At 53.6% G+C, this 27,195-nt stretch overlaps 2 protein-coding genes across 6 annotated transcripts; one reads left to right on the top strand and one right to left on the bottom strand.

The window, feature by feature from the left end:
* Positions 1 to 1,334: 1,334 nt before the first annotated feature.
* XRCC1 (X-ray repair cross complementing 1) lies at positions 1,335 to 20,561 on the bottom strand. Of its 4 annotated transcripts, none has more exons than XM_070387598.1 (17): positions 20,227 to 20,560; positions 19,179 to 19,271; positions 13,483 to 13,593; positions 7,915 to 8,073; positions 7,045 to 7,119; positions 6,843 to 6,948; positions 6,551 to 6,660; positions 6,364 to 6,469; positions 5,901 to 6,159; positions 5,573 to 5,689; positions 4,217 to 4,310; positions 3,940 to 4,075; positions 3,627 to 3,681; positions 3,393 to 3,532; positions 2,154 to 2,244; positions 1,662 to 1,737; positions 1,335 to 1,545 (listed from the first exon to the last, which is right to left on the bottom strand). In XM_070387598.1, the coding sequence occupies exons 1-17, from the start codon at positions 20,275 to 20,277 to the stop codon at positions 1,432 to 1,434; spliced, it is 1,893 nt and encodes a 630-aa protein (XP_070243699.1). In that variant the 5' UTR covers positions 20,278 to 20,560; the 3' UTR covers positions 1,335 to 1,431. The 4 variants fall into 4 exon arrangements, with proteins under 4 accessions (XP_070243699.1, XP_005897376.1, XP_070243698.1 ...); XM_005897314.3 differs by having other exon boundaries at positions 6,364 to 6,475; positions 20,227 to 20,559; XM_070387597.1 differs by having other exon boundaries at positions 3,627 to 3,678; positions 6,364 to 6,660; positions 20,227 to 20,561.
* Positions 20,562 to 21,437: 876 nt separating this feature from the next.
* Positions 21,438 to 25,619, top strand: LOC138991764 (phospholipase A2 inhibitor and Ly6/PLAUR domain-containing protein-like). Of its 2 annotated transcripts, none has more exons than XM_070387603.1 (5): positions 21,438 to 21,686; positions 22,979 to 23,094; positions 24,500 to 24,652; positions 25,042 to 25,185; positions 25,381 to 25,619. In XM_070387603.1, exons 3-5 carry the CDS (start codon positions 24,577 to 24,579, stop codon positions 25,494 to 25,496), a joined length of 336 nt encoding a protein of 111 aa, XP_070243704.1. In that variant the 5' UTR covers positions 21,438 to 21,686; positions 22,979 to 23,094; positions 24,500 to 24,576; the 3' UTR covers positions 25,497 to 25,619. The 2 variants fall into 2 exon arrangements, with proteins under 2 accessions (XP_070243704.1, XP_070243703.1); XM_070387602.1 differs by having other exon boundaries at positions 25,378 to 25,619.
* Positions 25,620 to 27,195: the final 1,576 nt, after the last annotated feature.

Here is a 27,195-nt window from a genome sequence, read left to right as displayed (position 1 = left end):
AGGTTGCTAACGGGCTGACTTTAAAACCAGATTATCCCAGGTTATCCAGGTGGGCTCAGCATAATCCCAAGAAGTCAGTGTCAGAGTGATGCAGCGTGAGAACAACTCCACTGGCCGTTGCTGGCTTTGAAGATGGAAAGGGCACGGGTCATGGGCTGGAAGTTGGGAAAGATAAGGACGCAGATTCTCTCCCAGAGGCCCAGGAGGAGCAGAGCCCTGCCTGCGCCTTGATGGTTAGCCTGGCGAGACCCATTTTGGACCCCAAATCTAGGTTATAACCTTTAAGACACTAAGTTTGTGGTCATTTGCTCCCCAGCTCTGATCCTGCCCTTTGCCCTCCCTAGGATGAAGTTCGAGCTTCTAGGCTCCCATCCACTGCACTGCAGGGCTGCCCTGTCCTTCTGCTTTCTACAGTGAGGGAAGGCTCTCTATCGGCACTGTCCAGAGCAGCAGCCAGTGGGCACTGGAAGTGCGGCCAGTGTGGCTGAGGAAGTGAATTGTTCATTTCACTGTTGCCAAGTTTTTGTTTTTTGCCACACCGAATGGCATGCAGGATCTTAGTTCCCTGACCAGGGATTGAACCCATCTTCCCTGCAGTGGAATTACAGTCCTAACCACCGGACCACCAGGGAAGTCCTAAAGGTGGTTGTGTTTATTTTGTTTCGTACTTTTTTGGCTGTGCTACATGGCATGCTGGATCTCCCCCAACCAGGGATTGAACCCATGTCCCTGCATTGGGAGCACGGAATCTTAACCACTGGACCACCAGATAAGCCCCCCATCCCACCCCCAGATTCTCTAACACCCAGGTCAGTTCCCACCTTAAATATGGTGGAGCCTTAAAGGGGGTCTGGGATTTGTGGAGGGTGATTTAAATGCCCCTGCCCTAGCTCTCCCTCCCAAATGTGGTGACGTCAAAGCAGGCCGGAGTTGGTTTCACAGCTACTTCTGAGAGCCCTGGAGAAAGGGAAATGTCCTTGGCCCAGGGGAACTGAGACTTCGAGGGAGGCCACCCCCTGAGCATCCCAGGACCCCCAGAGGGACAACCGAGATACGGGGATGGGGTCCGGGGATCCAAACCAGCTGAGCGGCGGTGCTGAGTGTCAGATTCCCAATCCCCTGCCACCTGCTGCCAAAGCGGGGAGGCACCAGGGAGAGTAACAAGGAGCTCCTCCCCAACCAGGCCCAGGACAGAGAGCTCTTCCGCAGACTCCAGGACAGGAGCCATCAGGTGGCCCACAGACCCGGCCTTCAGAGGCGAGTGGAACTGAACCTGAGACAGAAAGCAGGGAGCCTGAGGGGGTTCTCAGAGGCGCGAGCGGAGGGGCAGCTGCTCCAAGCAAAGTCTCCTTTATTAAACTCGTGTGGGTGTGTGTGTATGCGTGCACATATGTGCGTGTGTGTATGCGTCCATGTGTGTGCACACATATTTCATGCCTGGGGCACCACCCCGTAGAGCTGGTGGGGAAGTAACTTCTGCTTCTCGTTGCAACTGTAGATCCAGCGGGGGCGGACGAACACCAGAGAGGGGTTGTCCGTCAAGGCCTGCAAGGGGCGGGGGGCAGTGGGACGGGTACAGGCAGGAACGTGTCAGCCAGGAGGGGCTGGGGGATGCGCTGGGGCAGGCGGGGCCTCCCTCTCCCTGCCCCTCCAGCACTCACCTCCTCAAAGCTGGGGTCCCACTCCTGCGCGGTGATCACAAACTGGACCCGCTCACTCATGTAGTCCTCAAGCTCCCTGGCGGGAGACGCGAAGAGGCGGAGAATCGGCGCCCCTTCTCTTGACGCCCTCCTCCCCAACCACTCTGAGGCCGTCCTCTCTCCATGCCCACCCATCGCCCCTGTGGGCCACCCGTGGGTCCCCCACTCCCACGTGCCAGGCTCGCCGTATCCATGAAACCGCCAGCTCCTGCCAGCACCAATCCTTTCATAAGGGCGGTGAGGAGCCTCACTTTAGAGAAGAGGAAATGGGGGTCAAGGGGTCGGGGGTGGGGAGTTTGGGGGTGTGGTGTGGGAAGCTATGCATCCAGGGCCCCAGCACAGCGAGCAGGGCTGGCACGGAGCTCCACAGCCTGTGTCGACCCTCAGGGTACATTCCTTCTTCATCTTCCCCATGACCTTCCACCCCCCCACCCCCCGCCCCTGGAGACTGACCCGTTGAAGGCTGTGACATAGCGGCTGAGCGTCCGCCGCTCGTCCCCTGGGAACTCCCCGTAAAGGAAGAAGCGTTTGCCCTGGAAAAAGTCTGCAGGGGAGAGATGGGGCGGGGAGAGCCGACGTGAACCCCTGGAGTCCCGGGGTGCCAGCCAGGAGCCATGGGACACTCAGACTGGACAAGAAGGCAGGCGCAGCGGCTGGATGGGGTGAGGAATGTCCGTGGACACTCTGACTCAGAAGCCATCCCTGACAAGCAGTGGTTCTAGAGAGGCCTAACGGGGTTTTGTTTTACATTGATGGTAAAAGATACTATTAGTGGCAATGTGTTTCTTACACCAGGTCAGTCAGTTCCTTAACTTGGTCTGGGTTGGAAATTTCACATCCTGCCACTTCCTCGACTGGCTGGCCCACTCCTTTTAACCAGTGCCTTCTCTGGTGCTGCCCTTCAGGGTGGCTCTTCGTTCCAGTTTAACATGATTTTCTGTTAAGTTGCCAAGGTCACGTTTGGGGCTTTGGAGGAGGATCAGAGTATGTTCCTGCCCATCACTTGTGAGGAACCAGGTGGAAATGGCTTTTTCCGGTGGCCACAGACCCTCACCTCCACTCAGAGCCTCTGACTGTCCGGCTCTCCTTTCATTCTCTTTTGGCTGCGCCACGCCACACACAGGATCTTAGTTCCTTGACCAGGGATCAAACCTGAGCCCCCTGCACAGGAAACCTGGAGTGTTAACCACTGGACCACCTGGGGAGTCCCTCTCCTTTCATTCTTGACCAGAAGAGGCTCCGCCTGCCCCCACGTCTGGGGTGATGAATAGCAAGGCGGGTCCCAACAGAGATCGGTGCATCTGTATTCCCTGAGCCCCACCCCCCACCGACAAAGCTGAACCCGGGGGTGCAGCCGGGGTACCTGCAGACTCTTAAAGCCCCCGGGTCGGTCTTGAAGCCAAGGGAGTGGGAGGCCCCTGTTGTCAGGGGGTGAGAAGCTAAAGGGGGTCTGGCGGGGGGCTGGGCTGTGAGGGAGGTGGTCACAGCGGAAGTCAGGACGGGACAGACAAGAAAGGATGCTGACAGGAAGGGAACAGGCCTGAGAGGATACGGAGGTGGCAAAGGTCAGGGAGGAGGGCGAGGAGCCTGGGAGACAAGTCAGAGTGGGCAGCGGCCATTCCGGGGGGCCTGGGGCAAGTCACCTCAGACAAGTGACAGGGCAAACCCCACATCGGGAGGAGGGGTTCCCACCTGGGAGCTCGGGAACTGGCAGGTCGGGAGACTCCGGGGGGCCCTCGTGGTCCGTGTTCTCATCTGTGGATCCCGCGTACGGGTCCTCACCATTCTCCTCCTGACCAGGGGGCTGCCTTTCTTCCTTCTGCTCGGCCACCCTGGGGAGGCCAAGGAGGGTGGGGAAGGAGCGTGCAGACCGGCTCCCCCTCCACCCAAGGTCGGGGCCACCCTGACCACCCAGCCCCACCCTACCTTCTCAGCTCGTCCTCGGTGTCCCCAGAGTCTTCTGCCCTGTTGTCCTGTCCTTCTGTGAGCAGACGCTTAGTCAGCTTGAGGCCTCTACCTCCCAGCCTCACACCTGAGCACAGGTGGGATGTCCCAACACCCAACTCAATCGGCCCCCAGATTCAGCTGGGGGTGAGGAGGCAGCCTCCCCCCCGCCCCCCAGATCCACTGTCTGGGATCCAGCCCCATCTCGCTGGACTCAGGAGCTCAGACTTGGAACTCCTTCCCCTTTTAGATGAGGGAGTCTGGGTCTTCAGCCGCTCCTCCCTCAGACTCTGACCTGACTGCTCCGCCTCAGTGTCGTCATTATCTTCCTGGGCCCCTGGTGAGGCTGGTTTGGTCTCTTCTGGGGTTGGGGGTCTCTGGGGTGAGCTAGGTCCTGCTGCCTGAGGGGACTTGGCTTTGGTCTGGGGGCGCTGAGGAGGGAGGGTGGGTCAGGGAGGAGGGAAGGGGCAATGAGGGTGTGAGTGTGTGCCCGCAGGAGACAGGAGTAGAGAGTTTGGGGTACCATGTCCCCCCGACTCCACCCTCCCCCATGCCGGGCAGGGGACATGGACCTTTCGGGGAGCCTTGGGGGCTTCATTCCCACTGCCGCCGCTGTGAGAGCCCCCCTCGTCCTCGCTGCTCGAGCCTGACCCAGCCATGAGGTACCTGGGGGAGGGATTGGGCCTCAGACCAACAGCAGACATGTCCTCCAGGGGAGGTGGGGAGGGGGCTTAAGAAGCAGCAGGCGCTGGAATTTACTATCAATAAACAAATCCTCAGGGTGCAGTTGTGGTCTCCCTCCTGGTCTGCCCCTTCTCCCAGCTCCAGAAGGGCCCCGTGGACCTTCAGCCACCCACACCATAGACTACAGCAATCCCTGGTTTCCCCTCCCTCTGAGGGAAGAAATGTCTCATTTCATAAACAAACAAAAGAAATCAGAAATAATTCTCTCCTTAAAGCATCAAAGTCAGTTTCTCATTAGAATGTCTACTGATTAAGGGGAAAATCTCAAAAGCAAATTTCCTATGTGCCAGGCACTGTTGCCAACACTTGACAGGTTCAGAGTCGCTGAATCCTGAAGCGGGTGCTATTTTTAGCCCCATTTTACAGATGAGGAAATGGAGGCCCAGAGAGATCAAGCGGCCCCAAATCCAGGGCAGAGTGCGCACGCAGCAGAAGCAAGTGAACCTGCTGGCGGTGCTGCCCTGGCCCCCACGTTAAGACCCTTCTGCACGTGATATGGTTGTTTCCAGCCTGGTGACACCCTTTTCTGGTAAGTCACCCTCACTGTAGAGCCATGGCTCGTGGGAAGACTCAGAAGGCTTAAAGTGGTGGGGCCTTCCCTGGTGGTCCAGGGGCTCAGACTGCTAAGGGAGCCCCTCCTCCCGACAGACGCCAGGCTGACCCAGCCTCGGCTCCTGCCTCTGCTCAGCCTGGCAAACCTCTTCTCCTCCTGGAAGAACCCTGGCTCACTGCCGTTGTCCCTGTGGGCCCTCCAAAGTATTTCACAATAAGTCTGGCCCCTCATCAAAGTCACAGGCTCTCAAAAGGAGGGACCGATGTCTGGGGTCCAGTGGTGGGCAGCCCAGCCTGACACCGCACAGGGGTTTCAGATGAATGAATGTCAACAGGTCCCAACACTTCATTCTCCGCCCTGAGCCTTTGTGAACGCTGTTTCTCCAGCCTGCAGCCTTTTCCCTTGCTAAGCAGACTTCCCAGAGCCCTCCTGGGACCCCTGGGGACGCCCTCCCTCTCCTCCCCATCTCCCAGCCCTGCCCCTCCTCCTCTGGGAAGTCAGCTGACTCCGGGCTGGCAGGCCACAGCCTCATTTCTCCTCAGATGTCTGGCGCTGCCCGGCACGGGGATGAGGGGCAGGGTTGGGGTGTGCGTGTACGTGTGTAAACTACACGTGTGCAGAGAGGCCTCACCTCCGCGAGGGCAGCCGCCGCCGCATGCGGTGACAATCCAGCACCCACTCTTTGCGCACGATTCGGCCTCCGAGGCCGAGGACCTGGCTGTACTTGGGGGTGTTGGCAAAGGCACAGCTGGTGGGGAGCAGAATGGAGGGCGGTCTGAGCGGCAAAGGCAAAGAGACAAGGGGCACGGGAGAGAGACAGAGGGGCGGAGGGAGGAAAAGAAAGAGAACAAGAGGCAGAGGATACAGAGAGGCGAGGTGACACAGAGAGAGCAGGACGGAGCAGATGGAAAAGTCGGAGAAGGGGCAGCGGGGAGTGACGGGAGGGGACGCGGGCCTACATGAGGTGCGTGCTGTCTGGAGTCCAGTCCGGTCGATACTTGGCTCCCAGCTCAAGGGCCTTGTCCCGGAGCTCCGAGCGGAAGGGGTTCTGGAAGCCACTCAGCACCACCACCACACCCTGGAGGATCTTCCCCAGCTCCTGTGGGCCTGCGCGGGGGGCCTTGGGCTCAGCGCCTTCTCCTCGGGGCTTCCCTGGTGCTGCCCCTCGTGCTGGGGCAGGGGTGCGGGGAGTGGCTGGGGTACGGGCAGGAGCTGGCACTGGGGAAGCCAGAGAGTGGATTCAGTTAGAAAATGTAGGGCTACACCCCCCCTCTCCTCTTTCACACCCAGGAGTTCAGGCTCCCAGCACCTCCTCTCTCAGACCCAGGAGTTCAGACCCCCAGGCCCTCTTCCCTCAGACCCAGGATCCCCGCCCCTCTACCCTCGGACCCTCTGTGGGAACAAGGAATCCAGTTTGCTCACATTTGGGTCTTTTGAGGGCAGGGAGTGAGGGCTGAGCTGATGGTTTGCTGGGGGTCTTCTTTTCTTCTTGGTTTAAATCCAGCTTCCTCTTGCCTTTGGGGGACTCCTGAGGCTTAGGGGGTGGGTTGTGCTGAGGCCTCCAGCTCCTCTCCTCCTTTTCTGCTCCCCCAGGGTCTGGTGATCTCACCTTGAAGGTGCTGCCTGCTGCCTTGGAGGCCGGGGAGGCTGAGGAGGCGGCGCTGGAGGCCTGCAGTGTAGCCGCTGCATAGCTGGGTCCTGCCGGGTCACTGGCTGCCACTGCAGAGGGGGAGAGTGGATCCAGGATGAGGGGGCTGGACCCTCAGGCCTTCTGGGTCACAAAGTGTTGTTCCCAAGACCCAGCAGTGACCAAGGGTCCAGGCCCCAGCCCCCACTCCCTCAGGCCCAGGATCCAGGCCCCCAGCCTTTACTTGCTCAGGACCCAGGCTTTCCGTCCTCACCTGGGGGTGTCTTGTTGATACGACTGAAGAAGAGAGCCCCAGGTTTCAGGGAGCTAGCACTCTCATCCTCCTCCTTCACACGGAACTGGCCGAGCTTGGTCACCTTCTAAGGTCCCACAAGGTCAGTGCAGTGGGAGGGCTGTTGGCAGGTGAGGGTGAAGAGGTGGGGAGAAGGCTCTGGGCAGGGGCAAGCAGAGCTTACCTGGGATGAGACCTCGGCCTCGTCTTTGTCTGGGGGGCTGTGAAACCGTACAAAACTCAGGCCATAGGGGGCATCCTGGGAGAGGAAGGGTGGGAGTCAGGGAGTCTGGCCAAGGACAAAGGCTTGGCCCCCATCCCTTTCGTTTAGAGAAACCCCTTCCTGACTCTTTCCCTCCAATGGATACACACATCTGGGGAGCTGCCTGGTTGATCATGACAAGGATAATAACCACAAGCTGTCACTGAGCCCTAACTTGGGGTCAGGTTCAGCACAAAGCCCTTTACATGCTCAGCCCTTGAGCCTCAGAGCAACTGCCAAAGGCTGCAGGGTGTCTAGGCAAATCCACCCTGCCTGCCAATTTCCTGCCCAAGGAATGGGAAGGAGGGCCGTGTGCCACTTCCGTGAGTCAGAAATGCTCCCGGCTCTTTCCTCCTCTGCTGGATGGATGCAGAACCATGAGATGGAAGGATCCTGGATCCCAGGATGGCCAGAAAGGTGAAGTCACTAGCCTGAGATCACAGAGCTAAGGAGTGCAGCAGCCAGGTTTTAAACCAGCGTTCTGACTCCAGATCTCACGATGCTAACTCTGAGGCCCCGCTCTAAGAAGCCACACATCTCCCACAAGTCAGCAGATCCCCCTCCCAATTCTCGTGAGACCTTGCAGGTCACCCTTCCCAATCTCCCTGCAGGAAGCCAAGATTCCTATATGGGGAGGACGGAAAGCCAATTTCAGAGAACGCAGGGGCCCAGCCTCCTTGTAATTCCCCGGGGAGGCGGACTGTCCGGCCCTCCCAGCCCTCGGGGACTCAGTATCAGCCTCTCGCCTCTCCCGTGGTGCGGGACCAAGGACCCCGCTCCCACCCTGGGTACCTTGCTGTAGGGCTGGCTGCAGACAATTTTGACTCGGTCCCAGCGCTTCTCTGCTGCTGCCCGGACCAGCTTGTCAGGCCCAAAGATACGAACGCGGTTGGAGTTTGAGCCACTGCGACTCTCGGCAGGGGACATGAAAGACGAGGTGACCAGAAGGACCTGGGAAAAGGCAGAGTGGCTAAGGACCAGGCCTGGCTGGTGGCAATGACACCTCCTAGGGAATGGAAGAGCGCAGGGGCCTGAGCAGAGACTAGGGGGTCTCCAGACCCAGCTCTACCTCAGCGCTCAAGGCTTTCAGACGCTTCTCTTCTTCCTGGGTGTCCTGTCGGTCATCCCTGACACAGGCCCCAGAGGGATCCTTCTACTCCCAGACCTGAACCACCCTTCTCTAAATTCCTCCAGAGTCTTCCATATCTGGACATGCAGAGGGCTGCACAGCCTTGGGAACCCTCCCAGATCGGCAGGCCCCAGCAGAGGATATTCACAATGACTTTTCAGAAATGCACAACTGAGGGAGCAGAAGGGAAGTGTTAGGGCCCGAAGGAACAGCCCAGAAACCAAAGAGTAGGGGAGACACACCCACTATTAATTGACTGTCTCTGGACTTCCCTGGCGGCCCAGTGGCTAAGACTGCATTCCCAATGCAGGGGGCCTGGGTTCGATCCCTGGTCAGGGAACTGGATCCCACGTACTGTAATGAAGACTGAAGATCTTAGTGTGTCATGACTAAGACCTGGCACAGCCAAACAAATAAATTAATCAATTTAAAAAATTTTTTGACTGTTTCTCAGTTCAGACCCATCTTTGAAAAATAAAAAAATCAAATATATAAAATAATAAAGGAATATAATGGAAAAATCAAAAAGAAGAAAAATTTAAAAAACTTTTTTTATATTAAAAAAAATTCCACACTGGTGTCTCAGCTCTGGGACGCTGGAGACATTTCTAATTGACAGCTGCTCCTTGTCAGTCTCCGCCAGCAGGGGGAGCTAGAGAGAGAGAGAGAGGCTGCAAGGCTGAAGAAGGGAGGTGGATTCTTGCAGATCAGGTGGGCAGCATCTCAGGTGTGCTTTGCTGCCGCTTGTGCAGCAGTTCTTCCCGGGAGGTTGGGGGTGGGGGGTGGGTGGAGGGAGCTGCACAAGTGAATTCAGTTTGCAGCATCCCAGGACCTGTAGAACTAGCCTCACCGCACATTCTCAGGGTAGACCAGAACCAGCTAGGGATCACCCCCTCCTCAGGATCTGAGTTTCAGCCCCAAGGGTTCACCTCCAAGCTTCAAAACACCCACATTTCAACAATTCCAACCTCTTCCTTTTGTTCCTCCAACCCTAAGGGTGGTGGCTGCTCCCAGCAGTTGCTTCTGTGTTCTACCTGTGTCTTCTGGCCTCTTTAGTTCAATACTTAGTTACTAATTCTTTACATTAATTCTCTCTGTTAAACTAACTGGTGTGATTTCTGCCTCCTGGTGGGACCCTGACTGATACAGTGGGTGGCACTCATGTTGGTGTCTGCCTTGTTACTGACTTCAGGTGACACAGAGCCTGATTGAATCAAAGGGTTCTACACGGCAGGAATACTTTGGCCACCTGATAGAAACAGCCACCTCGGTGGAAAAGACCTTGATGCTGGGAAAGACTGAGGGCAAGTGGAGAAGTGGGTGACAGAGGATGAGGTGGTTGGATGGCATCACCAACTCAATGGAAAAGAGTTTGAGCAATCTCTGGGAGACAGTGAAGAACAGGGAAGCCTGGAGTGCCGCAGTCCATAGGGTTGAAAAGAGTCAGAAGGGATTTAGTGACTGAACAACAACGTGATGTGAACAGGGAGAACAGGGAGTTCAAAGCATGAGCTCCAACTCAGGAAGAAAGGCATCTTTAATTGCCCCAAAGATGGTTGATTTTATGTAAAATTTTAAACAAGGAGGCCATTAGACTGGGTGACTCTAACGCCTTAGGTAGCTGCAGTAAACCAATCAAAATTTAAGCCAGAGTTGGAACTCCAATCTAAGAAAATGAAATCAACTAATCGTGAACAGCCAAGCCCCTCGATTTTCCCAAATAAGAAAATCGATTAAGCTCCAGGGAGGTGGGGTGGACTGGGACATTGGGACCGACACGCGTATCCTCCTGATACCCTGTCGGGCAGAGATGGCTGATGAGATCCTTCTGTACAGCGCAGGGCGCTGCACTCAGGGCTCTGTGCTGACCTCAATGGGGAGGAAATCCAGGAGGGAGGGGATATGTGTGCACGTGCAGCTGATTCACTTTGCTGCACAGTGGAGACTAACACAACATTGGAAAGGAACTGTAGCCCAATAAAAATGATTAATTTAAAAAGTTCACGCTCAAGCCAATTACATAATTGCTCTGCTCTGCTTTCCTGTTTTCGCTCTAAAAACCTTTGTCCTAGCCCACCCACAAAGCACCTCTAATAATTTTTTAGTTTTGGCTACCTAGTTTTTGATTCAAGTTGTCGGCTTAAATAAACTCTTTAAAACATAACGTGCCATCAATTTGCCTTTTCGCACCTTATAAAACCTTTATTTTATTATTGTTATTTTTCATCACACTGCACAGCCTGTGGGATTTTAGTTCCCCAACCAGAGATGGATTGAATCTGGGCCCCTGGCAATGACAGTGGCATCGTAAACACTGGGCCGCCACGTGTGCATGCTAACTAAGTCACTTCACTCATGTCCGACTCTTCGTGATCCTATGGACCGTAGCCTTCCAGGCTCCTCTGCCCATGGGACTCTCCAGGCAAGAATACTGGAGTGGGTTGCCATGCCCTCCTATCCTAACCACTGGACCACCAGGGAATCCCCTAGAACCTTTAGAATAAGAATGTGTGTTCAAGGAAAACCTCACTGGTTGGAATGTACCTTGCATGATGGAAAAAGTACTTGATAAAATTCAACACACATATTCATTTAAAAGACTGGCAGGACCTCACTGGTGGTCCAGGGGCTAGGACTCTGCACTTCCAATGCAAGGAGCCTGGGTTTGATCCCTGGTCAAGGAACTAGATCCTGCATGCCACATATGACCACAACTAAGACCTGGCCCAGCGACATAAATAAAGACTGGCAACATCAAGTATAAATAAGGGTGTGGAGCCCATATACTGCTGAAGGGAATGTAAAACGGAATAAACCACTCTGGAAAACTATCCATTTCTAATAAGGCTGCAGAAGGAAATGGCAACCCACTCCAGTATCCTTGCCTGGAGAATCCCATGGACAGAGGAACCTAGCAGGCTACAGTCCACGGGGTTGCAAGAGTCAGACACGACTTTAGTGACTAAACCACCACAATACTAGAAGCTGTAGTCTGGGCTTCCCTGGTGGCTCAGATGGTAAAGCGTCTGTCTGCAGTGCAGGAGACCTGGCTTTGATCCTTGGGTCGAGAAGATCCCCTGGAGAAGGAAATGGCAGCCCACTCCAGTATTCTTGCCTAGAAAATCCCATGGACTGCGGAGCCTGGTAGGCTACCGTCCATGGGGTCACAAAGAGTCGGACATGACTGAGCGACTTCACTTTCACTTTTCCAATAAGGTTAAAACAGAGATCTACCTGAAGACACTGCAATTCAACTCTTTTAAGTATTTACCCCAAAGAGATCTCTATCCAGAGGCTTGTACAAGAAGGTTCACAGCAGTTGTGTTCATAATAATCAAAAAGTGGCGGGGAGTTCCCTGGCGGTCTAGTGTTGAGGGGACTTTGCACTTTCACTCCTTTGCACTTTGCACTCCTGGGGTCTGCGTTCAATCCCTGCCTGGAGAACTAAGATCCTGAAAGCCGAGAGGTGCGGACAAAAATAGCCACCAAAAAGTGGCCACAGTCCAGAGGCCCGTCAACAAGAGAATGGAGGAACACGTTGAGATCTCCGCTTCCAGTGAAACTTCTCAGCAATAAGGCGGAACAGGCCGCTAACCTATACACAATATGTTAGACCCTCAAAAACCAGTATAGAGCAAAAGAAGCCAGCCACACACACAGAAATACCTGAAGACCGCATACTGTAACGCCACTTATATGTAATTCTAGGAAAGGCAAAACTAGTCTGCAGTGACAGAAAAGAGGTGTGGCGGCCTGAGCTGAGGGTGGGAGAAGTGACCCAAGTGACACGAGGGAGCTTGCAGGTAGGCCGGTGATGCTCTGTGTCATTTTTCTTTTCTTTTTTTTGGGGCACACTCCAAAGTATGTGGGGCCTTAGTTCCCCAACCAGGGATCGAACCCAGGACTTCTGCAATGGAAGGCAGAGTCTGAACTGCTGGAACACCAGGGAAGTCCAGTGTTTTATGTCTCGATCTGGGGGATGGTTACCCAGGTATGTACATCTGTCAGAACGATGACCTGTGCGTTTTATTATACGCAAAATATACTTCAATTAAAAACAATTTCTCACTGCGAGGAAAAAACCATTTCTTGTAGAAAACAGATTCATTCACTTAAAATTATAAACTCTCTTTTTCACAATATGTTTGCTGCTGCTAAGTGGCTTCAGTCGTGACCGACTCTGTGCGACCCCATAGACGGCAGCCCACCAGGCTCCCCCGTCCCTGGGATTCTCCAGGCAAGAATACTGGAGTGGGTTGCCATTTCCCTCTCCAATGCATGAAAATGAAAAGTGAAAGGGAAGTCGCTCAGTCGTGTCCGACTCTTAGCGACCCCATGGACTGCAGCCCACCAGGCTTCTCCATCCACGGGATTTTCCAGGCAAGAGTACTGGAGTGGGGTGCCATTGCCTTCTCCCACAATATGTTTATTTTTCCCCAAAACATTTGGCTGACTCACCAGCTGGCTCATTATGATCTCCCCAGTCCTGCTTGCATTAATTTAATTCATTTTAAAAAAAGGGATTGGGTCAACATTTAAAATATTCGTAATACAGCAAGAGACTCATACACTTTTGTCACGAATCAAGTAGCTCACAGAGGCGCCCCAAGCAATTTGGAATGTCAATTTGCCGGGACATCTTGGAGAAGTTCTGGGACCAGATAAAAGCAGTTTTGCTCTCAAGCAGGGAAAGGGAAAGTGTTAGTTGCTCGGTCCTGTCCGACTCTCTGCGACCCTATGGACTGTAACCTGCCAGGCTCCTCTGTCCATAGGATTCTCCAGGCAGGAACACTGGAGTGGGTTGCCATTCCCTTCTCCAGTGGATCTTCCTGATCCAGGGATTGAACCTGGGTCTCCTGCATTGCAGGCAGATTCTTTACCACTCAGCCCCCTGGGAAGCCCAAGAATATTGGAGTGGGTTGCCATGCCCTCCTCCAGGGTATCTTCTCGACCCAGAGATTGAACCTGGGCCTCCTGCACTGCAGGCAGATTCTTTACCAGCTGAGCCACTAAGATGCCTGAGTCGTAAAACACAGAGGTGCCTTTGGTTCTTTCTGCAACTGTGATGCCGTTTTGGCACACAGTTTATCACCTGGGTTGGCTCTTTATCTCTTTGAGCCCTGGGCTCCTCTGAAGGGCTGAGGTGGCCCAGGGGCTAGGAAACCCTGGTGTGGCAATGGGGGCATCTGGGGCAGGGATCAGTGGGGGGCACACCTCAAGGCCCAGCTCACCTCATAGTCCTGCTCCCCGGCACCTCCGGCCGAGCTGCCCACCAGTACCTCCACGAAGGCCGAGCCGTCATTCCCGATGTCCACGCTGTGGATCTGTTCCTCCTTCTCCAACTGCAGGGGAGGCAAGGCCCAGGTCAGTGCCGCTCTGTCCCACGCCCCACCTGGCTTCCCTGTGGGACCTCAGAAGATGGACGACCCCCATCCGGGCCACCTTGTCTCGTTGCCAAGTCAACTCAGTGACAGAGGGAGCAGGGCTGCAGGCTGCCACCGTGTCCCCTGTACACAGCACAGGATGTGGAGTCAGAGTTGGAAAACAGACGCTGACCGATTGTCTACAACCCGGCACCCACGTTGCCGGCTCCACCAGACTCTGCCTGACCGGCTTCTGACCCGGCACCACGGAGCTCTCCTTGGCGGTGCTATGCAGACAAAGGGCACACCAGTTGCCCCTGCCAGCAATCACACAGGATCCCATGGATGCTCCGAGGGTAGGGGCCTGGTCTGGTTTGGCTCACCACGGACTCTGGGTTTGAGTCCCATCTCTGCCACTCCCTAGCTATAGGGCCTTGTCAGCTCAGCTCTTGGAGCCTCAGTTTCCTCATCTGTAAAGTGGGGATGATCACCCTATGTAGGATTATGCACATAAATACCACATTCACAGGGCATGGCATACAGCAGGCACCCTGTAGCTACCAGTCAGGAAGTGTTATTAGTCACTGCTCAATGATTATTTGTTAAAAAAAGAAAAGAACTGAATTTCCCTGGTGGCTCGGGGGATAAGAGTCCGCTTGCCAGTGTAGGGGTTTGACCCCTGGCTCGGGAAGATTCCACATGCCACAGAGCAACTAAGCCCATGAGCCAAAACTACTGAGCCTGTGCTCTAGAGCCCATGAGGTGCAACTGCTGACCCATGTGCCGTAACTACTGAAGCCTGTGTCCCGTGCTCCGAAACAAGAGAAGCCACTGCAATGAGAAGCCCACTCACTGCAACCAGAGAGTAGCCCCTGCTGGATGCAACTAGAGGAAGGCCACGCTAAAGCAGTGAAGACCCAGCACGGCCAAAAACAAGAACTGACTGTAGGAGGTCTTCCCCCAAAGTCTCTGACAGTCCCATCTGACGTAAACGCATAGAAAGTCATGTGGGCGTGGAGGCAGCTACAGGGGCTGAAGCAATCTCCTACTTTCTATCCTGGGGCTTTTAATATTATTATTTATTTATTTGGCTAACTTGGGTCTCAGTTGCGACACTGGGGATCTTCATTGTAGGATCCTTTGTTTGGATGACCGAGTTTAGTTACTCCAAGGCACATGGGATCTTAGATCCCGGACTAGGGATCACACCTGTAGCCCCTGTATTGCAAGGATTCCTAACCACTGGACCACCTGGAAAGTTTCTGGGGTTGTTTGATTTGGCTCACAGAATTAGAAGTGACTGTGATCCCCCAAAAGTTCCTAGTCCACCGCCCCACACAGCCAGGAACATGTGATGGCCCAATTTGCAATGTCACCTCCCAACTGGGAGGTGGCCTGGAGACTCTGCTGGCACCCTGCTACAGACAGGAACGTCCCTACATCGGAGGAAGGAGCCTGGGCTTGTGAGGAGGCCAGCCCGAGTTCAAATCCAGCCCTGCCACTGCCAAGCTGTGCAGTTCTGGGTGACATAAAACCTCTCTGAGCTGCAGTTTCCTCATGAGTGAAGGGGGGGCTCCCCACTTCTGAAAGGAGTTGACGGGACACGGAATGCTAATCATTGCAACGCACAGCCACTGTGGCCGCACCTAAGTGTAAACAGTGTGGCAGCCCTGTAGTACCTGTAAGACCGCCGACACCTCTGGGAGCCAGGATCTATCTTTATCTCCACTTCATAGGCGAGCCACTGAGACAGGAAGCAACTGTGTAACTTACCAGATGTCATGAGGCTGGGCTAAAGCCAGTGACAGCTGGGCTGCCTTCCTTCTAGACATTCTGGGGGAGAATCGTTCCCTCATCTTGTCTGAGCTTCTAGAGCCCCCTGCCCTCCTTGGTGGTGGCCCCTTCCTCCAGCTCCAGAGCCAGCAGTGGCATCGCTCCAGCCTCTGCTTCCATCCCCACAGCTCCTCTCTGGTTCTCCTGTCTCCCTCCTTCCCTGATAAGGACCCTTGTGATGACACTGCTTCCCCCCAATTCATCCAGGCCCATCCCCCCTCCTTGAGATCCTTACAGGGACTTCTCTGGTGGTGCAGTGGCTAACACTCTGCCCTCCCAATGCAGAGGGTCTGGGTTTGAACCCTAGTCGGGGAACCACATCCCACAAGCTGCAGCTAAGAGGTCACAGGCTCCAGCTAAAGGACTGCGCACACCACAACGAAGACGGAAGATCCCGCACGCCCCAGCTAAGACTCAATGCCGCCAAATAAGTATTTTTTAAATATGCTCACAAAGTCTCTTTCTCCATGTAAAGGACACATGCATAGGTTCTGGGGATTAGGATGCAGACAACTTTGTGTGTGTGCACACTCAGCTGGCCAGTCATGTCCAGCTCTTTGCCACCCCAGGGACTGTAGCCCACTGGGCTCCTCTGTCCATGCAACATCCCTGGCAAGAATACTGGAGTGGGTTGCTCTTTCCTTCTCCAGGGGATCTTCCCAACCCAGGGATTGAACCTGTGTTTCCTGCATCAGCAGGCAGATTCTTTACCACTGAGTCACCAGTGAAGACTGTGACACCTTTAGGGGGCTGTTATTCTGTCTACCATGCTGAGCAAAGCTCTTCCTGGGCCAGGCATCACTGAATCCTCAAGACCACACTGGGAGGAAGGGTCAGTTAACTCCCCCAGCCTTACGGATGGGGAAACCGAGATGCAGACAGGAAAATCAATGCCTCACGTGTCGCACACAGGTAATGACCGGCAGAGAAATTCAGACCAACTGCCAGACTACACGCCAACAGTGCTTTCCAACTCCACAGTTTCAATCCTTGTGGTAAAACCTCAACATCTTGGAACGTGCTTGGTGGTCCAGGGGCTGAGACTCCCACCCTCCCAACACAGGGGACCCAAGTTCCATCCCTGGTCAGGGAACTACATCCCACATCCCACAACTAAAGGATACTGCACGCCACCAGTAAGACCCAACTCAGCCAAATAAGTAAATAATATATATATTTTTAAAGTCAAAAAACTCCTTGCCACCGCCTCCTCTCCCACTGGAGACACTCCTCATTCCTCCTGACTGTAACATCCTCCCCAGCGCTCGTCATCGGACATACGTTTGACTTACTGATCTGTCGGTCTTCCCTTGCAAATATAAAATCTCCACAGGTCAGATGTTTGTCTTGGGATGTCTGCGGCACTATGTGCCTACAACAGCGCTGGGCCTGCAGAAGGCGCTGCGATGAATGAAGCCACAAATGAATCCATCCACCCTCAAGTCTCCAGGGCCTGTCTCTGCGCTGACAACTCCTACAGCTCTGTCTCCAGCTCCAGGCCCAATCCCTAACTGTCCCTTGGATACTGTTCCTTGTGTGTCCCAAAGCCACGGCAAAGCTGGCATCCAACCAGCGGATGACCTTCTCAGGCTGCCCCCCGGCTCTACGTCCTGCCATGTCCCCGTCGGTCTCCCAGGCCAGAGAAGCCTGAGCCTCGTCTGGCTCCTCTGGCTCTCTCACTCCCCACTTCCTGTCTCTTCTTGCTCCCACTGCAACAGTGGTACAGAATTAAACGAGATGTTCCTGATCATAAAAGAGTCCAGCAAGATCATCCAGTAATACACACGTGAATCCCCCGCTTTACACAAACACCTGCGTGGTGACACAGCACTTCTGAAAACATTATGTCACCACATTTTCACGGTAACCCTGGGCTCCCATCACATTATCTTCCATGGACGGATGAGAAAACAGCTTCTGAGAAATGAAACCATTTGCCTGAGGTCACAGGGAGAGTAAGAGGGAGAGATGGGGACTTGAATTCCACCTGAGATTAATTTATCAGCCACCTGCATCTCTCTCTCAGTTGAAAATACCGGCTCTAGGCGAATTGTATAACCTCTCTGGGCCTAGCTTCTTCATCATACAAGGGGATAATAATAGATTGGAGGTGATGGGATTTTTCTAAGGATTCAATGAACTAACCCATATGAGGCATTTAGAATGGTAACTGCCAGGGTTTTTTTTTCTGGGGTGGGGGGCATTTTCCCAAGTTGGGCATTGAACCTGGGCCTCGTGGCATGGAGTGGAATCCTAAGCACTGGCCCACCAGGGTATTCCCAAACATTAGTAACTCTGAATAAACCATTAGCTCTCATAAATCTGACTATACTACCTTAGGGAACTATGAAATATTAAAAGTCCAAAAATAACTCACAAAATCTTGTGACTTTGAGTATAATTCCTGGGAGGAGAATTCTTAGCTTCTCTCTAATTTGTAAAAAGGTTTATGAACCAAAACATTTGCAGAGCCACAGGGTAAGACAGACGATAATATATTTAACACAATCTGGTAGGCCTTGTCCCCAGCATCACTCCCCAAACACCCTTACATTGGAGGGATGAATGCGGCCAAAATCAAGAAGTGGAGGACTTCCCTGGTGGTCCAGTGGTTAATAATCCATGCCTCCAACGGGGCAGGGGGCTGGGGGCAGGTTCAATACGCAGCTGAGGAACTAAGGCTCCAAAGTGTCATGTGGTGTGGCCAAAAATTAAAAAAAGAAAAAGACAGTGACTTCCCAGGAGGTTCAGTAGATACGACTCCATGCTCCCAATGCAGGGCGCCCAGGTTCCCAACCCTGGCCAGGTAACTAGATCCCACATGCCTTAACTAAGACCCAACGCAGCCAAATATGAATAAATATAAAAGAGAAAAGAAGTCAACATATGGACACATAGAAGAAAAAGGTGTCTAGAGCACCCACACTGGGCTCAGCTCTCAGCACCGCCAGGTATGAGGGGTGATAACAGCTCCAACACCATCTGACACCCTGCAGAGCCAGATCACGCAGGGCAACCCCCAGGCAGCCCCTGGGAACACGCTAGCTTGCTTCTCCCACCAGTTCCTTATACCTGATGGGAAGAGCCTGTTGGGAAGTCTGTCACCATCCTGGGTCAAGCTCCCCTTTTCCCTTTGCTCCCTCCAACTTCACCAAGCTCGTACCAAAGCACTCTGCATTCCACAATGGTCACTAAGACTGGCCACTTCACTTTGGCCCTTCCCAGGCCTCAGTTTCCCCATCTTTAAAATGCGGTTGATTGCCTTAGATGATATGAGACACCTTCCAGTCCTAAGCTCAGGGCCTTGAGAAGGCAGAATGCGTGGCAATGGTTTACTCTCTTCCAACTGAGGATGATAAGGCTCTGAAAAGAGCAGCAACCTGCCTGGACCACACACGGATTCATTCCTGGCCTAGTCCTTGCATCACCCATCTCCTCTGCTAAGGGCACAGGGACACTGCTCATTGTCAGGTGAGGTGGTGGGGACCAAAGAGACAGTGCCTCAGCTCACTGCCAGTTAACTCCAGAGTAGAGTCCGGACCCTGGACCTCAGCTTTCTATTAAGGAGATGGAGGGAGGGAGACTTCTCTGGGGGTCCAGTAGTTAAGACTCTGAGCTTCCAGGGCAGGGGGCTCCAGTTTCGTTCCTGGTCAGAGAACTAAGATCCCACACGCCACCCAGCAGAGAGGGGGGGGAAAAAAAAGATGGTAGGGGGCAGCTGGCAGAATCACCTGGAGCACCACAGAGATGGTCTTCTCACCCGCCTTGGCTGCCCGCCATTTACGGTAAGTGTCTGCCTTGAGAAGGTTTTCTGCACAGTAGGTCTGGAGAGAAGAGTAGAAAAGTGAACGTTAGGGTTCAGAGGTTAGAGCTATGTCCCCAGCTCTCAGATTAGTCTGAGAGTTCTCTCAAGCCCTCTGATATCACCGAGGTTTCAGTTTCTTTATTAATCCCCCCACACTCTGGGGTTTCAGGAAGAATGGATACATGTATATGTATGTGTGAGTCCCTTTGCTGTTCACCTGAAACTTACAACATTGTTATCAGGCTGTACCCCAATACAAAACCTTCTAGTGTTAAAATAATAAATCCCCCCACACTCTACCTCGAGTCCCCTCCAACATTCTCCCCTAGAAATTCACCTCTGCTCCTTCCCAGGAAGCAAAACACCCTCCTTTTCTCTCAGCAAATTCCTCTATCCACATTTCTCCAGAATTCCCTATGGCCTCCCAGAAATTCTCCCATGACCCTCCTAGAATTCCACAAAGTCCCCTTTGTGAATGGAAAACCAAAATGAAGTCCGTATTGCTAAAAGTGTTCTCTAAAATTGACCGGGGGGCCACTGAGGAATTCTGACCAAGCAGGTCGCAGCTACAGTGGAATCTGACCTTTTAACCACTTATTGTATTCACACAGGCATCCAGAATATGTGCCAGAACCTCAACGTACGTGTCAGACCCTTACCCTCTGGTAACTCAGGACTGCTTCTTCTTTAAAGCCAAATATTTCTTTCCGTGTATCACAGTCAATTAGAATTCTCTCCACACGGCTTTAACAACCTGCTGACCTCTGTCCTCTTATAAACTCCTGATTCCCTCTGCCAACCCTCCGTTTACCGGAACCTGTCTCCCAAACTGCAATTCTTAAGGACCCCAATAAAGCTCTTTCTTAGCACCCCGCATACGGAATATTTTTCAACACCTTTGAGACTCCAAAAGTTCTAGAGCCCGCTGACGAATTCCTTTACTTCTTCCACCCTCCCCCACGCCAGTCCCTCACCGAGTCCTGGCTACTGCAGGACACCACATGGCGGAGGCGGATCTCCGGCATGTCAACGTCGTGTGGGCTTCGCCTGACCCAAGAGATGCACGAAGGTCTGAGTTTGGGAGGCTCACAGGGGGTGCGCCCCGGGCGGCCTTTACTGCGCAAGCGCAGGAAGCTCGGGCCTTTCAAACCGCGGCGCGCCGGCGGTTACGTCACTAGTGCGCATGCCTAGTTCATCTCTCCGGAGAGCAGTGAGAGGAGCCGAGTTCCCTAGCAACGCGCTTTTCCCGCCTCTCTCTGGCCAACCGCTCTCTCGCCCCTCCTCCCGGTCACTTCCTAGCAACCGGCTTGGCCCGCAGGATTGGTCCCCAGCAGAAATTCGCCATCCTCAGCGCCCCAACTGAAGCCTGAAAAACAAGAGGCCGGCAATCTTGAGTGGATTTTTTCAGGAAGCCGGGAGCCTACCGCAACAGGATCCCCTCCATGACTGGCTGGCTGGCTACCCTCCCCACGCCCAACACACACAGACACACACGGACACACACACACACACACACACACACACACACACACACGAGAAAATCTCTGATCCCTGAAGGTCAGGCCTGAGGCAGAGACAGTGTGTGCTGCTGCTACTGCTGCTAAGTCGCTTCAGTCGTGTCCGACTCTGTGCGACCCCATAGACATCAGCCCACCAGGCTCTGCCGTCCCTGGGACAGTGTGTAAAGGGCCTCAATAAAACACAAAGTATGTGCTCGAACCAGACACACACCCAGCCTTGACTGCTTCCAACCATGCGTCACTTTTCCAGTGTGAACTTGGGCATCTGACCACTACCATCCCCATGCCCTGAACAAGCACCCCTCTGTTCAGTCTCTGAGAGACCCAAGTGCGTCGTGGGGTGGCGTCAGAAATGGAGAGAGACCAAACACAGAAAAGGGAGTATGAGCTATGCATGCCCCCGCAAAACAAGCCTGGACTTGCTGGGCACTCACAGGAAGAGCCTCACCCACACTGGGCACCTCTTGGGGACAGAGAGAAGGGGGAGGGTACCTGAGTCCTAGCAGCTGCTCTACCCTACAGGAAAAAAAATGACCTGATTCTGATCTTGGGCTTCACGTTAGAAAAAAAGGGGGTTAGGGCTGGGGCAGTGGGACCTGAGGGAAGAGAGGGTTGGAAGCCCAGATGTCTGGGGCTGCATGGAGGAGGGGGGTGGGCACAAGATGCCACTGCTCCTTTTGAATTCTGGTTCCCTCTCCCCCACTCAGAGCTGCAGAGACCTACCCCCAGGGCTTACATCATCATTTCTTAGCCTAGGGGTAAGGGAGCTCCAGACCCGCCCCTTCTCAGCTTCCTATAAGAACAGCTGGGGACCTCAGGCCTTCAGGGTCACTATCCATCCATCATGAAGCCTTCCATGAAACCTGAGACCTTCCTGGTGGCCTCCGCTCTGCTCTGCACCCTCCTGGGTCTGGGTAAGTGACTAGGGCTCTGGACTCCTGGGACCCTTAATACAAGGAGTATGAGAGAACATTCTGCCAGGTCCTCAAGGGAAAAGGGAAAGAGGAGGTGTCTTGGGAGTTGAAATTCATGGAGAAGGCAGAGTGTAAAGGAGAGAAAGCCTAGGTCCCCGAGGGAGGAAGAGCTAAAAAACATGTGGGTTTAAATCTCTGAGAAAAGAGGGGTTTGGATGGGCCCTGGTCCCTTTATCCCAGGCAGTGTCTCAAAATAAGACACCTGAATTCTAGAAAATCACATGAGAGTATGATTAGTATTTTTAATTAGTATGAAAAAAAATGAGGTGAGGTCAAGACATTTCCTTTCTCCCAGGACTCTAAGCAGTTCAGGTCCCCGGTGTCCTCTTCCTTAGCTGTAGGAGTTCAGGCAGCTCCACTTTCCCCAGGACCCAGATGCCTTGTGTCTGGGCCCCCAGTTGCCTCCTCTCTCAGCACCAAGGAGTCCAGGCCCTTATCCTCTTAGTCCTCGATCTTTCTTCTTGACCTGGGATGCAGATCTCCTCTCAGGTACCCCTGCCTGAGCGCTCACTGCCCACCAGACTAAGACAGCCTGGTCCCCACAAGGAAGGTGATCCCACTTCCGAGAACCAGCTGCACCTGAAGTTTCACAAAAGTCCATGAAGGACTTCCACAGGGGTTCAGTGCACAATCTCCCTGCCAAAGTGGGGGACATGGGTGCAATCCCTGGTCCAGGAAGCTTCCACGTGCACTGGGGCAATTAAGACCCTTCAGCACAACTACTGAGCTCATGCTTTAGAGCCTGTGCTCTGCAACAGGAGAAACCAGCACAAATGAGAAACCCCAAAACCGCAAGTAGGAAGTAGCATCTACTCACTACAGCTAGAGAAAAACCAACAGGAAGCAGGCACCCAGCAGAGCCAACAATAGAAAAAAGAAAATTAATAATATAAAAAATATTTTTAAAGTCCATGGTATTTTCAGCAGGATCCCTCAAGGTTTATTATGGGGTCTAGCATTGAAAGTTCCCAGCCTTGTAATTAGATAAACTTGCTCCCTGATTGGAGTTGCTTTCTGTCCTGCCGCAGAAAGCAGCTTTGCTCACAGCACCTTGGCACCCTTGCTGAGCTTCAGACAGATCCCTGTTCAGCGGCCAGTGTCGCACCCATGAAAACCAGGGAGACAGCAGTCCTTCTTCCTTCAGACCCCTCCACCCCATCCCCGTCTGGATTCGGGAGTCATGGCCCACAGACTATGGCACCTTTCACTAGAGCCCCGCTCTCTAACTGCAGGGTACCCACTGAGCTGTGAGGTGTGTGTCAGTGACGGTCCCAGTTGCAGAGGAAAACTGCAGACTTCGCCCCGGATGAGGACTCCTGCATAGTTGTCGTGACTGAGACCAACAGAAGTAAGAGGGCAGGGGCTGGTATCACATGCTGGGGAGGTCGGGGGTGCCTTCACGGTGGCAGGTACCGCCAGGCGCTGGGAGAGACCTTGAGTGATGATTACGTCAGGAAAGAGGGAAAGGCAATCTCGAGGTGGGTGGTGGACAGAGAATCCGGTGGAATGACAGAAACCACTGTTGCCAAGGATTTCTGAAGATGAGACTCCAAAGAGAGGATGGGGAAGTGCAGATACAGACTTTCTTACCAAAGAAATAATTAGGAAAGCAAAGGACATGGGAGAAGAGTGAAATCCAGGGAAGGGGGAAATCTAATATGTAAAAGGTGAAGGGATGGGTGTAAAAGAGACTTGGGTGAGTTGCAAAGAATGTGATCAGGTTGATTCTCTGGGGCTGCGAGGGGTCTCCCAGAGATGCGGGCTGCAAGAAACTGTTCCTGACAAGAGAAAGTGGGTGCTACTGGGGCTGGTTGAGTTGGGTCCGAGCTCAGTTGTGTCTGAGTCTTTGCAACCCCATGGAGTGTAACCCGCCAGGCTCCTCTGTCCTTGGGATTTTCCAGGCAAGAATACTGGAGAGGCTTGCCATTTCCTCCTCCAGGGGATCTTCCCCACCCAGGGATGGAACCCGTGTCTCTCTCATCTCCTACATTGGCAGGGGGGTTCTTTACCACTGCACCACCTGGGAAGTCCCAATATTGTCATAGAGAGATACGTACAAGGACAGATGGTCCCTGGGCACAGTCCATGAAGTCGCAAAGAATCAGGCACAACTGAGCACCCACACACCCAAGCACGGCGGGTAAAGAGCAGAAACCCTAGGCTTGGAGGAGCCCACCCCGTCTATGGTCAGGAAGGGTAAGGCCAGGGAGACTGGAAGAGACCACTTTACGAAGACCTGAGAGTAGCCAAGAAGAGCAGCAAGAGATCATAGCTAGGAAGTCTGGGGAGTGACCCTGGGAAATCTGGAAGCGTCTGCCTTAGATGGAGAAGGAAATGGGTGTTACAGCAGGTGGGGATGGCAGCCCCATCCCAGCATCTGGTGGAAGGAATTCCAGGGGTCAGGGGAAGGCTGAAGACTGGAAGAGACCATTCACACAGGCATGGGGGTAGTCACAGGTGGTCTGGAAAAGACCACTCCAGGTGCGACCTCTGCAGGATGGCAGTGGGGTGGGCCTGGGGCTGAAAGGGCCACCCTGGAGACTCCAGCACAGCCAGGAAGGGGGAGGATAGGCTACATACGTAATGAGCCATTCAGATGATGCCCCAGGCAGAAAAGGGGCTTGAATTTGGGGAGATGGAAGAGACCTCTCTAGACAGCAGTGGGCTGGGGCAACTCTAAGGTGGGGGAGACACCCCAGGGCAAGGGTCCAGACCAGGGGCCACTGAGCCCCTGGCCCACGGCCATCCTGCAGAGGCCTCCTTGGCAGTGACCAGCTACAAGGGATGTGCGAAATCCAGCCAGTGTGAGTCCGGATTCTTCGGCATCACCATGAACCCTGAGAACTACATGGGCTCCAAGAGGCGCTGCTGCCAGAAGGATGGCTGCAACCAGGACCCCCTGCCCGGTAAGCCCCAGCTGAGCCCCACGGCTGGAGTCCCTCCCTGCCCACCCCTCCCCTGCCAGAGCCAGCTGTGGGCACCTGTCACTGACCTGCGCTGTCACCGGGGCAAGCGTCTTCCTTGCGCTGAGCCTCGGGTTCTTCTCCTGTAAACTGCAGCGTCCAGGGACTTCCCTGGTGGTCCACTGACGAAGCCTCCACGCTCCCTATGCAGGGGTTGGATCCCTGGTCAGGGAACTCGATTCCACAGGCCGCAATTAAGATCCAACACAGCCAAATAAAGATTGTTTTCTGAAAATGCAGTGTCCGTTACCAACTGCTGTCCCCTGAGTGGTTGGGAGGTTGGGAAAGGGACTCACGTCTCCGATTACCTTACCCTCCACCCTCCTCTTCAGCGTTCGTGAGAAACCATACAGAGAATGGCCTTCGGTGTCCTTCCTGCATCGCTGCCTTTACGGAAACATGCACTGCAACTGCGGAAGCACTCTGCGTTGGCGAGGAAACCCACTGTGTCGCTGTGTCTGGCCTCATGTGGCCTGGTAAGGGGCACCTGGAATTCGGGAGGAGGGCACAGGGGTTCCAGACAGGCCGAGAACTGGAGCTTCATGTTTCCAGATTCTAAGGGAGAGAGTGGCTCCAAAGATCTGGGGGAGAAGGTGGCTGGGGCATATGACCCTGGTCTAGGAGGAGGGAGGCTGGGGATCCTGAATCTAGTCTAAAATCCCCTCCAGCAGGTGACAAATTTGCCGTCCAGGGCTGTGGTACCAAGACCGCCTGCCACAGCAAGCCCGGGACCCTGGTGCCCTCAGGCGCTCGTTTGTTCACCATCAACAGGACCAGCTGTCTTTGAAGCCCCCAGGCTTCTGGCAAGGCTGAGTGAAGAACTGAGGCCCATGCGGTGTTTGGCCTCCATTCCTTCTCAGCTACGGTTCTAGAAATTCCTACGGTTCCCACGTGTCTATAAACTAAACAAGTTAACAGAACAATCCTGAGTCTGTGATGAGCTGTGTTTCCGGGATATGGGATGCAAAAAGCGGGGGTCTGAACCCTTGGGAACCCTCTCTTTGGAAGAAAGAAAGGGACGATGCTGCCTTTTCTTAAGGGGTTACTTCCTGCCTGGTCCCCATGCTAAGTGTTTTCCACGCGGTACCTCATTTCATAATCACAGCTCAGTGACGCTGAAAGTATTGCCCCCATTTCACAGAGGAACACACTGAGGCACGGACTGTGGTGTCACTTGCCTTTGGTCAAAGAGCTGGGAGGGTCAGACTCCAGAGTCCATGATCACCTCTCCTAGCTAACCTGTTTTTGCCCCAGAGTTCTCGTTCGTAAAATGTGGATATAATACCTATAACCTCAAAGGGCTGTCTTAAGAGTCAAATGAAAGAAAACGAAGAAAGGACTTAGTGCACCTTTCAGGGGCTTCCCTGGTGGCTCAGACAGGAAAGATTCTGCCTGCTAATGTGGGAGACACGGGTTCGATGCCTGGATCTGTAAGATCCTCTGGAGAAGGGCCTGGCAACACACTCCATTATTTTTGCCTGGAGAATCTCATGGACAGAGGAGTCTGACGGAGTCACAAAGAGTCAGACCCCACTGAGTGGCTGAGCACACTGCACTAGCACCTTTAAGACAGTGTGGGCTCTGGAGACAATGTGTCTGGCCAAATACTTAACGACCCTAATAGCCACTATTTACTCAGTAGCCATGTTTGGCAGCTGCCAGACCTTGGCATCTATCAAGATAGTCTGGATTATGCTATAGGAACAAACAAGTCCCTAAACTCAGTGGTTTCAAACAACAAAGTTCTATTAGTCTGTTCATGCTGTACTAATGTGTGTAACAAACCATGCCCAAACTGAGACTTGTAAAAAGAAACATTCTTCTTCCTAAGGGTTTGTAGGTATTGAGGTGGCTCTGTTTCTGGCTGTGGGCTGGTGGGTTTGGCTTCAGTTTGGGAAGGGGGCTCTAGTTCTCCTCCGTGGGTTCCAGAGCCCTCTGGGACTGTGACTCCCTGGTTAACGTCCTTCTCATGGCAGATGACAGGGGCACAGAACCCAAGTGCACCAAAGGTCCCTGCGGAGGTTGGGGTGAACAGGAGTTCTATCCTGCACACAACCCCAGCATCCCTCCTCTCCAGGGACCCAGGACTCCTCACCCTGGATCCCTCCTCCCTCAGACCCAGAAGTATAGGCTTCTAGCTCACAGAATCCCAAGTATCTTCCACCCCCTGAAACCCCAAAGACAGACCCACAACAGAATTTCTACTTTTTTATTCACTCCTTCAAAAAACACCACAGGCAAAGCACCCCGTTGATTCTCCCAGAAGTATAGGCTTCTAGCTCACAGAATCCCAAGTATCTTCCACCCCCTGAAACCCCAAAGACAGACCCACAACAGAATTTCTACTTTTTTATTCACTCCTTCAAAAAACACCACAGGCAAAGCACCCCGTTGATTCTCCGGGCTTCACGGTTCCCTACCTCAGTGGACACACATTTATTGTTATCCAGACAAGGAGGAAATTCAGCTAAGCTGATGAGGCTTTT

This window comes from Bos mutus, chromosome 18 (genome assembly GCF_027580195.1).
Source record: "Bos mutus isolate GX-2022 chromosome 18, NWIPB_WYAK_1.1, whole genome shotgun sequence".
NCBI lineage: Eukaryota > Metazoa > Chordata > Mammalia > Artiodactyla > Bovidae > Bos > Bos mutus.
The sequence above is the reverse complement of the archived record's forward strand: the minus strand, read 5'-3'. Positions and strand labels throughout refer to the sequence as shown.